This window comes from Cololabis saira, chromosome 12 (assembly GCF_033807715.1).
Source record: "Cololabis saira isolate AMF1-May2022 chromosome 12, fColSai1.1, whole genome shotgun sequence".
In the NCBI taxonomy this organism is placed as follows: Eukaryota; Metazoa; Chordata; class Actinopteri; order Beloniformes; family Belonidae; genus Cololabis; species Cololabis saira.
This window is the reverse complement of record NC_084598.1, coordinates 32,530,038-32,543,794: the sequence shown is the minus strand read 5'-3', so window position 1 is coordinate 32,543,794 and position 13,757 is coordinate 32,530,038. Positions and strand designations below refer to the sequence as shown.

The window sequence follows — 13,757 nt, the reverse complement described above, 5'->3', positions numbered from 1 at the left end:
CACCACAGACTGCAATGCAGCTGTCACTAAAAAAACAAGTTCTCCCTTAATTATGCATACATAGATGGCTTTATATAATTTTACCTGAAGTTACATAACAAAAGAACCTCCTGCATTGTTGTCATGGAAATCAAGTGTAGCTCTGGAGCCCAAAAACTGTAAATGCCTTTACTTCTTCTGCAAAGTTGGACATTTTAACATGAGTGTCAGGCTCCAGCCCCTAGTGGTCATTTAAGGAACTGCACAGTTCAGGACTTTCTGGAATAAATCTTTGCTGCAAAACTGGACGCTGCACTTTGTTTGAAACAAATGCTTCAGTTGGTTACTTTTTCCATTTCAAGATCTAAAAATAATTGTTTTGTTGCCATTTTATTCAGGTGATTGACAAACAATGAGCTTAATATATATTCAAAATATGGTAATTATCTCTATAATTAATGGTGGTGCCATTACATGAGACATTTCCATTAAATACCGGTAAGTGAAATAATTGTAGGTATTTGAACCCACAGTTACATTTCGGTTGCTTTAACTGGTGTTGTTGACACTAGTTCGTGTGAATCGTAAAGATTGGGGTTAACCAAGAAAATAAATCTGTAAACAACAGCAAAAGAAGCAAAAGTTGGCCAAACAACAAAGGTTTCATAGATACTTTAACTCCCCTGCCAAATAATATTTGATTGTTGTTTTTTTAATGCAATTTAGGAGTTAAACTTAAATAAGGTGCTTTTCAGAGATAGCCCATGTAAATCTGGATCTTTCTTACCGTAGTACCGGCTCGCCCTCCAGGCCCTGACGGCGCAGTGTAGGACTCCGTCCAGCCACAGCAGCAGCCAGCTGATGCAGAAACCCAAGAGCAGCCCCAGCATCAAGTCCATCTCCTGCTTGGTCACACTGTCACTCACAAAGTAGTTCTCTGAAGAGTCCACCAAGGAATGGTCCCCATCGTACGGGATTACATAGTGGACATGATGCCTGGGACAGAAACAGAGCAGGGGAGACGACACAAGCGTTAGCCGTCCTGCACGTCCTGTACTTTGAACAACCATTTATAACGCAGAGATTTATCTGGAGATGTCTACATTTTAATAAGATTGCACTAATCCACAATTTGTAGGAAACCCCCGAAGTCCTTTTTAAGGACCCTTGGGTGTCTCCAGGCTGCACTCTGCAAAAACATTTATGGCTGACTTGTAATTTTAGATTTGCAGAAGCAGCACTCAGCGTGAAAAAGATTGACCATAACTTTTTATTTCTTTTTTTTTTCCAGTAACTTCTGGTGGGATGCCTCTCAGCAAGGCATGTACTCCCATTTTCCTATCTGCAAAATTAGAATCTTTCACGATAAAAAGTACATTACATGCTCGATTAGCGGTGGTCATGAGTGAAAGCTGTTTTCACCGTTTCCATGTCAGTTTGGAAACTTGCAGCTTCTCATGAAGCCTCTTTCGTTTGTTTCTAAACAGAAAAAAGACCTGATGTGAATTACTTTTTTTCTTTTTTTTTACTCAAGTATGGTAATGATACCTGCCAATCATGCTCACACCTCACAGAAGGTCAAGCGTAAACGGAATAATAATGATAAAAGAGGAAATATCACACGTACACCACGTTAGCCGAACACCATTGATGCTTGGCACGGATCAGGGAATGCGCTGCTACTTTTTATTACAGTCATGGGACCCGATTCATAATAACTCCACATAAAGCACTGCACAGCAAATATTGCAGCAACTGCTGATCAACCAGGAGCACGTCACTGTTCTGCGCTTTTGTAAAACGGATACTTTCACTTGATGTGACAACCGTACTATAGTGATATTACCGGCTCTCCAGGGGGATGATGAGGGCTTTTTATTTATTTATTTACCCCCCTTTCCTCAATATAACACTGTGAGGAAAGAAAGCAGGAGGTGAGAGAGCTGGCTGCTGGAAGTGAGTGCAGGTGCACTTTGGGACATTACGCTGACAATAGGTTTGGACTGATGGAGGTTTTTGGAGTCATTCTGCTGCAGGAATGTAGAGCAGCAGCTCTGAGTCTGAAGGATTTGCAAGAGTCAATCATCAGGATTGAAGCAGCGAGGACTGAGATGCCCTGACTTCTCCAAACTCCCAAAAACAGACACGTAGATATTCTGTCATTTTAATTTACCAACAGGTTGTTTTTCTTCTTGTTCACAAATTATAAACATGAATGTGTTAGGAATGATATTTGGCCTATATCAGCTGATACTGAGTACCGGTAAGCAACATATTTTAGATATTTTTAGTTGTTTTCTCTTTTTTTAACTTCTGTAAGATGATTGTTGCCGGAGCATCACTCACGCTTCTCATTCATCTAATGTATATCATGGCTCCAAATGCTCAACTTCCACGACCAACAGACGCTCTTCATCCAGAACCCCGGCTTGAAAAACTTTGTCTGTTATCGCTGCAGCATCCCGAGCCGGCGTCACAAGCAATAAATACGAATAACAAGTCTGTTTGTATACATTAAGTGGTTGCATGGATGTAAATACTCACAGATGCCTTTAGTTTTAGGCAGAATTGGGGAGTATTTATGATGCTAATATCAGAATTGGAACAACTCTATTTGCTGTGAAGTAAAAAATAACTTTTTTAATACTTGGCGCTGCTGAAGCAGGTAGTCCAGAAAAGTAATAATCCTAAAACATAAAACCCGTACAGCAAAACTAATAAAACCCATTAACCAGGAAAATCATTGCTTGATTTCCAGCAGACATAACACCTTGTTTTAATATTATACTGCCATTGAAAGTTAAGAAAAAGATGTTTCCTGTAAGTTTGGCATCTATTGAAATAATATTTTTCTCCAGAATTTCAATTTCATGAACAGAAAATCCTGTTATTGGCAATGCTGCGTTATTGGCAGGTTTCTTTAAAATACAGTGCTGTGACAGTTGAACTCTTTAAATTCAGACAGCGCCAAAAGGGGGATGAGAAGAGATAGTATAGATCTTACATGTAAGCACTCTCAGCGTCTGTCTTTCTCCAGACGTACGGCATGTACGATGAAACACCCACTGCTGGACCTCCCTTAGCTAAGCAACGCCAATACCATAGTCTATTAATGGCAAAAATATTCTATTAAACAACCTCGCTAAAGTACGCGTAACCCAAAGAAGGCTTTTTTCACATGCCTTTAAAAAAAAAAAGAAAAAATAGAAATTGATGTCTTAATTCACGAAGAACATGTAGCAAATAAAGAAATATTTAGTTGAAAAGCTTGGATACCAGCGTTAAATTCAGGCTTCCCTCCATCCAAGAGGGTTCAACTGTATCCATTGGCCTCAAAATCAGAGCCTGGGTGCTGCCAAATAAGATGACACCGACTGTGTCCTCAAACCTGATGAGGTGAGCGCTGTGGGCGTCCCAACACCTCCACACCTCATGGATGGAAGTGCGGCCAGGCAAAGGCCAAGCTTCCCTCTCTCCCTCCGTCTATCCCACATTTGTTCTGTTTGGTGAGAACAGATCTCTGACTTTAATTCGGGATTGTTTCCGGGTCAGTGATGGACACAGAGGTCACTGTCACCTGACACGGGGAGCAGAGGTTTGACTGTCTAGAGGGATGGAGATTTGTTAGATCTGTGATTTTAAACTAACTAGAGGCAAATTATGTGTTTTGACATTTTTAAAAATGGGACAGTATCAGCACCAAGGATGACAAAATGACCTAAATATTACAAAACAAGACAAGCAGCCATGCAGCATCCCCCACTAAAGCTGTCTCCATTCTTGCCATACACATACATATACTTTTTAACTTAATTAGCCTTAATTAGTCTATTGAACCACACTGAGCCAGTCCATTTCCCCAACTTTGACTCAGATCATCTCTCTTTAACAAGGATAATCTAGTATGACTGATGATGACCCATTTCTGGATTTATAGGCTAAAAAAGTGGAACTTCCTTTTTAATGCTGCTAAAGAAACTGTAATCAGAGCCATCAACTCAAAGTCTAACTCAGTCTAAAGGGCCATTTAGGCTTTTAGAAGACGGATATACAGACAGATGGACCCTTTCGTCCGTCTGCTGCGTTGTTTACGTGCGTAATTTGGTCCGTTTTCAGGGCCATTGCGGGGCCATAGCTTGACGCAGCAGGATGAGCAATACCACTGGAAACCGCAGGGGGCAGCGTTGACCAGCATTGCTAACATGCAACCAGCAGAAGAAACAAATCAGAGAAGAAGAAAAGGAATTCGTCATCCACATGTCGTGATGTATTCAATGGTCAAACAGACCGCCACCGTCTACTTTTTAAGTCTCTTTCTAAGAGCGGGCATTATCATGATCTCCTCCACCGTCGCCATGTTTGATGAAACTGCTTCTTTTTTTGTCTTTTTCTTCTTCTTCTTGTGTTTTCATGCAGTTGCAAACAACTTTGTAGTGTTGCAATTTCAACACCAACCACTTTCTGACACTGTCCTCAAAACGTGGAAGTGAACTCTGAACTCTGCACTTCCTAGTGGATTAATTGACTTAACAACCAAGGAAATGTAAAATACACATTGAAATATGAAGGCAGCAGTGCCTATTTACCTATGTACGGAGCGTAAATGTTCCTTTAGCCTGAAGAAATGTAATGAAATTAGTCTTATTATTTTTTATATTGTGACATCACAGACCCATATCAGAGTAAAATTATGCAGCCTTCCTATCTTTACTGCCACTCAGCTTCACATCATGCTGCGTTCACTTGTCCTCAGAAGCGAGTAGCTCAAAGTTGCAACACAGACTTTGATAGATGCATGCCTCAGGGAGAGAGGGGTGGAGTCAAGTTAAAAAAGGAGTTTTTGTCCTGTGTCTCTTTGGTATTTTGACCAAAACATGTCATAGACAGCCCCAAATCATCACCCCTCCACTGCTGTGCTTGACAGTGGATATGGTGTGTTTCTGGTGGAATGTAATCTTTCTATATATTTATTTGTTTATGGATTTAGTTATCATTGCCAAATATAACATTAAAAAAATGTTATTCTCATATAGAAGGGCTTTGTTTCAGAGGTTTTGGAGTTTGTTCAGGTGTAATTTTGCAAATCTCACTTCTACTTTCATGTTCGACAGAAAAGGCCTACAACTCTTCCAAACAAGTCTGAAAGGCCATATTTGTTCAGCATTTTGCTAATTGTGCAGTCATGGAGTTTAATATTTAACATTTTCTTTGATGTCCACTGCAGGGAGGACTGAAAACTATCTTGAATACTTTCCACAGATCATCTCAGTACATGTATAACATGGAGGTCAACATTATTTGGAAATGGCTCTAACTCTTACTCTTTCCAGACTAATGTGGCAATAGTTACTTCTCTGTTGCTTATGTCTTTCCCTCTTGGCGTAGTGTTAACCTGCACCTGAAAGCATCAAACTTGCAGAACATCTGCGTTTGTGGAGGTGTGCACACCTGCTGATGATCAGTTAATCAGGAGCTGATGATTAGCAGCACCTGGCTGCAACTAACGCTCTTAAATCATAAGGGAGCAGTAAGAGGGTCCATTTAGCTCCATTTTTATTATATAAAATAAAGCCATGATGAAGACAGTTGGATCTCATCATTTATATGAGGCTGTGTTTGCCTAATGCTCCAACCCACTGCTTGCTGCTGAAGAAAAATGGAGAGTTATTCTAACTAAACCCGAATTCATATATTAATAATGAGTGTCTGACTGCTATTTTTCCACACTTCAAACCCACCCTCGCTGTTAGAGCAAACGGCAGGTAAAGACTCATGTGCAGCCAGCACCTTGAGCCCCTTCTTAAACCACAATAACCCATATATTCACTTGAGATTTTCGCGTGTTTCTAATTGGCCCAGCAGCAGGTTTTCTGTTGTCGCCAACACCGAGGCCTGTGCGAACCGAACCGCGCCGCGCACTTGATGCTCACATTGTTGTTGAACGGCCTCATATCGCACATAGTTCATTACCTATTTATGGCTCCGACACACACCTTCGTAAATGCAGCAAACCCTCTCACTCGGTGTATTAATAAAGCTCACGGCGATAAACAAACACGAGCTCTCTGTTAGAGAGAAAAAAAAAACAAAACCCTCCAAACACCAGTTTATGTGATGATGTCGGGTTGCGGAGCTTCACCGCCAGAAATCTTCGAGGCCTCTTAAGCAATTAAGAATTGACGAGTAAAAAAATAAATAAATAAATAAAAAAGGGAAAAGAAAAGGGAAAATGATGATAAAGGAAAGAAAGAATGCATCCACTTTATCCCAGACATTATGGAGGCATTTACCTTCCACAGTTGCAGTGACAGACGCGGTCCTCCCCTCGTAGATGCGGTAAGATGTAGTTGTGAAAGCGATCCAGTAGTGCGTTCATGTCCATTAAACAGGCTATCGCCTGCAAAGAAGCATGCCAGTCAGCTGGGACACATCAAGCAATGGGCAAGGCTATTAAAACAGACAGCCAATGGTTTTTATAAGACCACTCTTGTAAAAATCACAAAGAAAAATACAGAAAATACATCATCTTTGTGGATCATCCAGAGAAAGAGAGGGCATTATTGCCAGAAAACAGACTTAGGTTATTTATTTATGATAGCAGGTAATTATAGGTATAGGCTAACCTACTTCCGCATGTCATTGATAAGCAAAATTAACACATTTAAGGGGGGATTCATCATTCTCTGATTATAGCACATATCCCCGTGCAGTGCAGGAAATTAAAAAATGATATTGTGGCTGACTGGGGGAGGCAGAAGAGGGAGGGGAGGATGTCTTACCATTACAACTGAAGCACCGAGAATCATAAAAATCATGGTGGTTGTGATCATATGCATCAAAACTTCCAAAGTGAGCGCGGTCCCGTGGCCCGGGGCTTCTAGCCGCGGCAGTGGCCGCGCTCCGGCGGGGCTGTGCGCGCTCTCGCCCGGCAGGAGCCGCTCATGGAGCCGGCGCGCCGCTGCTGGCGCCCCGTCCCTTTAAACTGCCCGGTCTCCCTCCGTCTCCTCCTACACACGGCCAGCCGCTCTCTCAGCCTTCACTGCGCCCTCTCCATCCAAGAGCTGCCCCCCCACCCCCCTCCCCTCCACCCCGGTGATGCTCGGATGCGGCTGCTGCTGCTGATGCTGCTGCTGCTTGATCCTCGATTCCTAATTATTCAAAATAGATCCCGGTCCTCAAGTCTGCAGCTTCTTATGCCAATACCATTTTTTTTAAATAAAAAAAAACCTTAAAGAAAACAATCCTCCTTTATTCTCCTCTAAGAAATGTCACGGAATCCTCCTCCTCCTCCTCCTCCTCCTGATCCAAGTTCCTCCAGACCAGCTCTGCGCCTCTTTAGTGAATCCTGTCCTCCATCGGAGGAAAAACGCTCGATTTCTCTCGCCTGCGCGTTTCACTGAGCCGCAGCGACTCCTCTCAGTCTCAAGGCCGTCATCATCTCTCGGATACCAGTTATAACATCCACATGAGGCTGAAACAGCTCCGGTCTGCGGCTAGACCCACCCTGCCACCCGAGTCCGGTCCGTATCCAGCGACGGCAGCTGCATCGACGCCCGGAGCCAGACGCGCATGATTATCCCATCCCGGTTTCCAGCAGCAGCTCCAGCAGCATCCACTCCCACCTCTAGCGCGTGTGCGTGTGTGCGAGTGTTGTAGCCTATAGTGGGTGGTATCAGGGGGGGAGAGCTGCAAGCTGCCTTTATGGCACAGGCCCACAGGCTAGATGCTCATTATTTATAGCCTGGCGGATACCTGCAGATTCACCACAGCCGGCTCCAAACGTGACACTCCGGCTGAAGAGTGTTTTCTCCAGCGGGTTCACCCTTCTTACCCCGCAGTGCCGCCACGCATGCAGGGTTGCACACACGCAGACTTTATTTCTGAGACAGATATTGCCCATTTTCTGCTTTTGCCACATAGTTTGATTAGATTTTTTTTAATTTTTTTATTTTTTGTACATGTAAAAAAACAACACTTCAAGAGAAGTTTAAGAAAACAAAACATCAAAGCAAAGAATTTCATCCTTTAGCACTTGATAACTTAATTTACATGTGCAAAAAAGGAGTAGGAAGAAGTGTAAACTTGTTTAATCCTATACCCCCATTCACCAATCTTTTAACCCTTATTTATAAATACTCACACACTGTACTCACATTGCTAAATAACAGTATTATTATTATTATTATTATTATATACCGTAATTATACTCACACATACATGCATACACATAGTTGAATATTTCTATATATTTGTACACACATGCCCATATAAATATTTATATAAATATACTTATTTACACTATACTGTCTCTATTAACTGCATATGCTCTATATCTATATCTACTTACACACACACACACACACACACACACACACACACACACACACACACACACACACACACACACACACACACACACACATATATATATATATATATATATATATATATATATATATATATATATATATATATATATATATATATATATTACACATGCATACATACGAATACTGCCCATTTCTGTACATAAATATAAACAAATCTACCCATTCACCCAGTAGTGTTATCTGCAGGCCCCTAAAAGCCGCTAAACCACTTCCTCTTTGTACCTGTAGTTATGTTGGAACACAACTTCTTGCTTTGAGTTGCAGAGAAAAATAAGAATTAATGTCAACTGAAACAAAGTGAAGCAAACTTGCAAACTTACAAGTACGGGTATTATTGTACAAGTGGCAATGGCCAATTAGTAAAAAACACAGTCCCAAAATATTATAACATCTCATTCAGAGCACTTTTTGCTTCCTCGGAGATGATTTTTTCCTGAAATTCAATTTAATTCAATTCAATTTTACATATAGCGCCTATTACAACAGAAGTTGTCTCTATAGGCGCTTTCCAGAGACACAGAACAGGACCCCCGAGCAATTATTACATAAACAATGGCAGGTAAAAACTCCCCTAGTGGGAGAAAAACCTTAAGCCAAACAGTGGCAAGAAGAAACCTTGAGCAGGACCTGGTTCATAAGGGGGGACCAGAAAGTATTATTTTGTTTATTTCTCATGGTGAAATGAAATGTAGGACACTAAATGTAAATAAATAAAACTCATGAAAGTGAATAAATACATTGTATTCAGTAAAAATGTCCAAGTAAACTACTGTGAAGGTGATGCCCATTGTTTCAGCACCATGGACAGCAACCATCAACCATACATTAGAACAAATCTGGATTCTTTATGCTGACTAAGTGGTCTCTTAAACTGGCTGGAGATCTTCTAAAACTGAAATATCACTATAAAATAATTAGTAGCTGGTCTCCAGAAACAAGACTGTGGAACAAGATTCTAAAAACATCTGCTGCTGTCACCCCACAGGCACACTGCTGCTAGTGTTACTTCATTTCAACCTGTCATGTGAAAGAACACTGTCAACCAGGGCAGCAGCACACTAGCCTGCAATTAACATTTACATTGTATAAAATAGGGATGAACTGAACATTCAATTGTAAAAAGAAACTGAAAGATTGATCACAACAATACGCAATGTAGCAGCTAATGTAAGACTGGAAAGTATTTTTGTCAGCTGTATATGTGATCAGCCTGTCATCACTCTGACAACTGAAAAAATATATCAATTAGCGGTACAAATAAACGAAAAAAAAGGGAAAACAAGCCAATAACACCCTTGTTGTACCCATGTTTGCACCATTAATCAAGCTGGGTTTCATTTTCAGCTCTGCATGATCAATATAGGAGCATTTTGTGATTCTTTAATTGTCATTTTATATGGTCACATTCTGTTCTGTATCAGAAAATCACAAAAAAATTGAACTTTCTATAACAAGATGAAATCTGATGATAACTCTATGAAGATCGTAGAGTTTTATAAATATTATTTCGTCTGAATTTAATTATGCAAAGGTTTTATGTGACAGAAGATTATTCTAAAAATTGCCTGTGTTTACTTCAAAGCAATACATATATATTAATATATAAAAATCTCTAAAATCTATTTTGTATTGCCCAAGTAGGGACATTGCACATTAGTCATTTATGACGTGGCGGTGTGACCATGTATGTGTGCGGTGTGTGTGTGTGTGTGTGTGTGTGTGTGTGTGTGTGTGTGTGTGTGTGTGTGTGTGTGTGTGTGTGTGTGTGTGTGTGTGTGTGTGTGTGTTTGGTATGATTGTGCTGGTGGGACAGTCTGATCCCAGCAGGAAGGAAAGAACTGCAATATCTCTTCTCCACACACTTGGGGTGAAAGAGTCTGTCGCCTAAGGAACTGCACAGCGCTGTGAGAACCTCCTGCATGGGATGAGAGTCATTTTCCATCGAGGATGCCAGCTTGACTAACATCCTCCTCTCTCTCACCACCTGAATCTAGTCAACATCCTCATCTCGAGTTCAGAGCTGGCCTTCTTTAATAGTTTGTCCAGCCTTTTCCAAATGCCAGCTGAGATGCTATTGCCTCAGCACATGCTATAAAAGATGATAGAGTCAAAAAAAAAGGTCCTAAGGAGTGTTCCTATGCTATCCAAAAGTCGATTTCACAAGCTTGTACAATAGCTTTAAGTCAACTATTACTGCTAATTCGTGGAAGCTGGACTGTCTGTCCTGTAAACAATTTATGTGTGTCCTTAGCAGGTAGTCTGCTCTGGCTTTCTTATAAAGTGCAGTGGTGTTGTCAGACCAGTGCAGATTATTGTTGAGATGAACACCCACGTACCTATAAGAGTTTACTATCTCAATAGCTGCTGCCTGGCTGTTCACTGGTGTTGGCAGAGAGTAGCTACACCTTGGGAAATGTACCAATATTACATTTTTCTGAGGGAGTAAAAATGAATATACTGTAGCTAAAGCAGAGTGAGCTGGCCCTGGTAAGGTCTTAAAATCAGGTAAAGGAAACTTCAGTTGGCCTCTGCATGTGATAAAGCTGCTCAACCAAGTGAGCTATGCGGCACACCAATTTTATTTCCTCTTTGATGGGAAGAATTAGTTTGGTTCCTATGGATATGACTTTGCCGTAACAACGACAGGCCATTGGACATGAATACAACCAATCAGAGAGAAGGCTGTTGTGGAAAGAGGGAAACAACCAGACTAAACAGAATGTGGTGTAGGAATGCAGGTGGAAAAATTGTTGGTTTTGCAGTGAAAGTTATTTGTTTCAGAGTGTTATTAGCAATTCTGCAGTCATCCTAGTTGTTTAGAATAGTGTCTCTTTGACATTCCTGTATGAGTCGTCACATAAAACTCACACCAACCCTCTTGCGATTGGTACATTCTGTACCGGTGGAAATGGCAAGTGTACCAGAGCCACTTCACAAAAGAAAATGTTCACTTTACCAGCCGATTATATCCTCTGCTTGAATAAAAGTCACTATAATATTAAATGATTTCAGAAGCTTTTAGTCAAAGCTAACTTGTGGATGCTGGACTGTTCCTGTGAACAATTTCTGAGTGTTTTTTTCACATCATTGACAAATTTGTGCAAATGTTGCCATGTTTGGTTTAAAAAATGTTTTGTGATGTTTTTAAGCAATGAAACCCACATGAGTTCTCAAAGATACTGACAGTGAATCGGAAATAAATAGTGACAAATAGTGAATAATGTTAACATTGTCAACTTTTTTTTTTTTACGAAACATTAATTCAATAATCTTTACCAAAAATAAATGTCTTTCCGAATATAAATGTTTATTTTTCATTGTTATTATTCAAAGAGGGCCAGATTGAGAGATGGTGACATTTTTTTCTTTGGTAGCATGTGTGTTCTGTGGGTTTTTCCAGCTTGGTCTAAACATTGTATTGTTTTACCTTGTGTTTGACTTGCTGGGTTGTCCACATTTAAGAAGATCAGTCACGATGTTGAATATTTTCTACTTATAAGCAATCTCTTCCATTTGTAGATAATTGCTGTGATGGGAAAAAGTGCTTTCCATACTTGATGAAAACAAAACTGCTGAGTGCTTCATAATATAGCCTAGACCGTCTACAGGTGCAAACTACTACTCTTCCCAAACAAAGATTAGCAGCGGGAACACCAATGTTTTGTCTACTAGAATGTATCATCCTCTTTGTTTTAATATCAGTTCATTCCTCTGTTTCATTGTCATTCTGCATTGAGATGCCTGATGTATGTTCTGACCATTTTGCATGAAACTGTTCAATTAAATCTACCAAAACCTAAATCATCTCTCAAGTCTTATTCTTGGTAACTTGGATACTCAGTTTTCAGTCCGGAGATTCATTTAGTTGGTAAGAACGTGTTAAAGAGGTTTAGCAGGTTTTTCCTGAACAATTAACTCCACATCATTTGCATTAACCTGTCTTGTATTGGTGTGAAGGAACAGTAGCTTCTCTAAGATCTTGTGTTTTTCTCACTTGGCATTGCGTTAACTCAAACGATAGTCACACTTGCAACATTCAGTCAGTCGAGTGCTTTTGATTTCTTTTTTCACCTGGCAGTGACGCATGTTTAGTTGTTTTTTTTTTTACACAAAGCTTCTGAATTTTACCTGTGTTTTCGTTTATTAGCTAATGACATGGTCTAATATTTCATTTACTGTTCTTCATTGGAGGTTGAAGTTACCTAATTTAAGAGCTATTAAGGACCAGATTGTTTTTCAAAATAAGTAAATTAGTCGTGATACATAAAACATCATAGGAGGGGGAACCCTCTTTTTCATTTGACTGTGCAGTTGTATAGAGCTTTGTTTATAGTCTCTTCTTTGTATGCTCATAATAATACAAGTTCGTCGTCACATTAATTCTTTTTATGAATCTTCATTCTTCTTTATCCTACCGATCTGATCACACATGCAAGCATGCATGCACACAAGCGTGTTATATATGCACATACTGTATATTATATGATATGCTGCTTTTTAGTCACCCTTGGCTGACTGCTCTTTTCTTCCACCCAGGTGACTGATGCTGATTTCTGCACAAGCACAAACTCGTGGGTAGCCTTCAGGCCATTACATCTGTTCACACACACCATCAGCAGACATATGTCTTCTTTCTTTTTGCCTCATAAAGTTTTAGCAACTAAAGTTGCAGAACTGCTTCGATTTGCTTTCCGATGCAGTTATTATATAACTTGAGGGTTCTTATTTATTTGTTTTTATACTAAATGTATGCAAGTAATTTTGACGCAGAAAAAACTGTGATTAATTGCTTTTCAGCCCACTTGTATCCTACATTTTATTCATCAATTGTGTGGGGTCATCATTAAGGGTTGGTTGGTGAGTAGATCAACAAAACAGTAGCAGAAAGTGGGGTGGTTTCAAGAAGAAAGATTCCTTTAAAATGTATAACTCAACCTGTTACTTTCTCCTTTGTCACAGTACGTTGTATGATTTGACTTTATTAGACTTTAGTAGACTACAGTAGGCAGACAGGCAGGCAGGCAGGCAGGCAGGCAGACAGACAGACAGACAGACAGACAGACAGACAGACAGACAGACAGACAGACAGACAGACAGACAGACAGACAGACAGACAGACAGACAGACAGACAGACAGACAGACAGACCGACAGACAGACAGACAGACAGACAGATGCTCTCTTTGCTCTCTCTATTTTTATTGAAAATGTATCGTTTACATACAATAATGCATAGAAACCATGACAATTAACTTAATTACACAAGGCCCATAGAAGATAACAAACAAAATATTGTGAATTATAATTAACATAAATAATAAATAAGTAAATAAATCAAATAAATAAATGATAAGAAATAATATCACATATGGGGTCCTCAAATATTTTT

At 40.0% G+C, this 13,757-nt stretch overlaps 1 protein-coding gene across 1 annotated transcript in view; it reads right to left on the bottom strand.

Annotated features, from left to right (window-relative positions):
• The window catches only part of tmem240a (transmembrane protein 240a), a 29,425-nt gene extending 22,390 nt beyond the window's left edge, over nt 1-7,035 (bottom strand). Inside the window, exons 1-3 of the mRNA XM_061735046.1 lie at nt 6,759-7,035; nt 6,270-6,376; nt 767-975 (exon numbers count right to left, since the gene is read on the bottom strand). Of these exons, the coding sequence (XP_061591030.1) occupies nt 767-975; nt 6,270-6,376; nt 6,759-6,815 (373 nt within the window). The 5' untranslated portion in view covers nt 6,816-7,035. The remainder of the gene's footprint in view (nt 1-766; nt 976-6,269; nt 6,377-6,758) is intronic.
• Nucleotides 7,036-13,757: the final 6,722 nt, after the last annotated feature.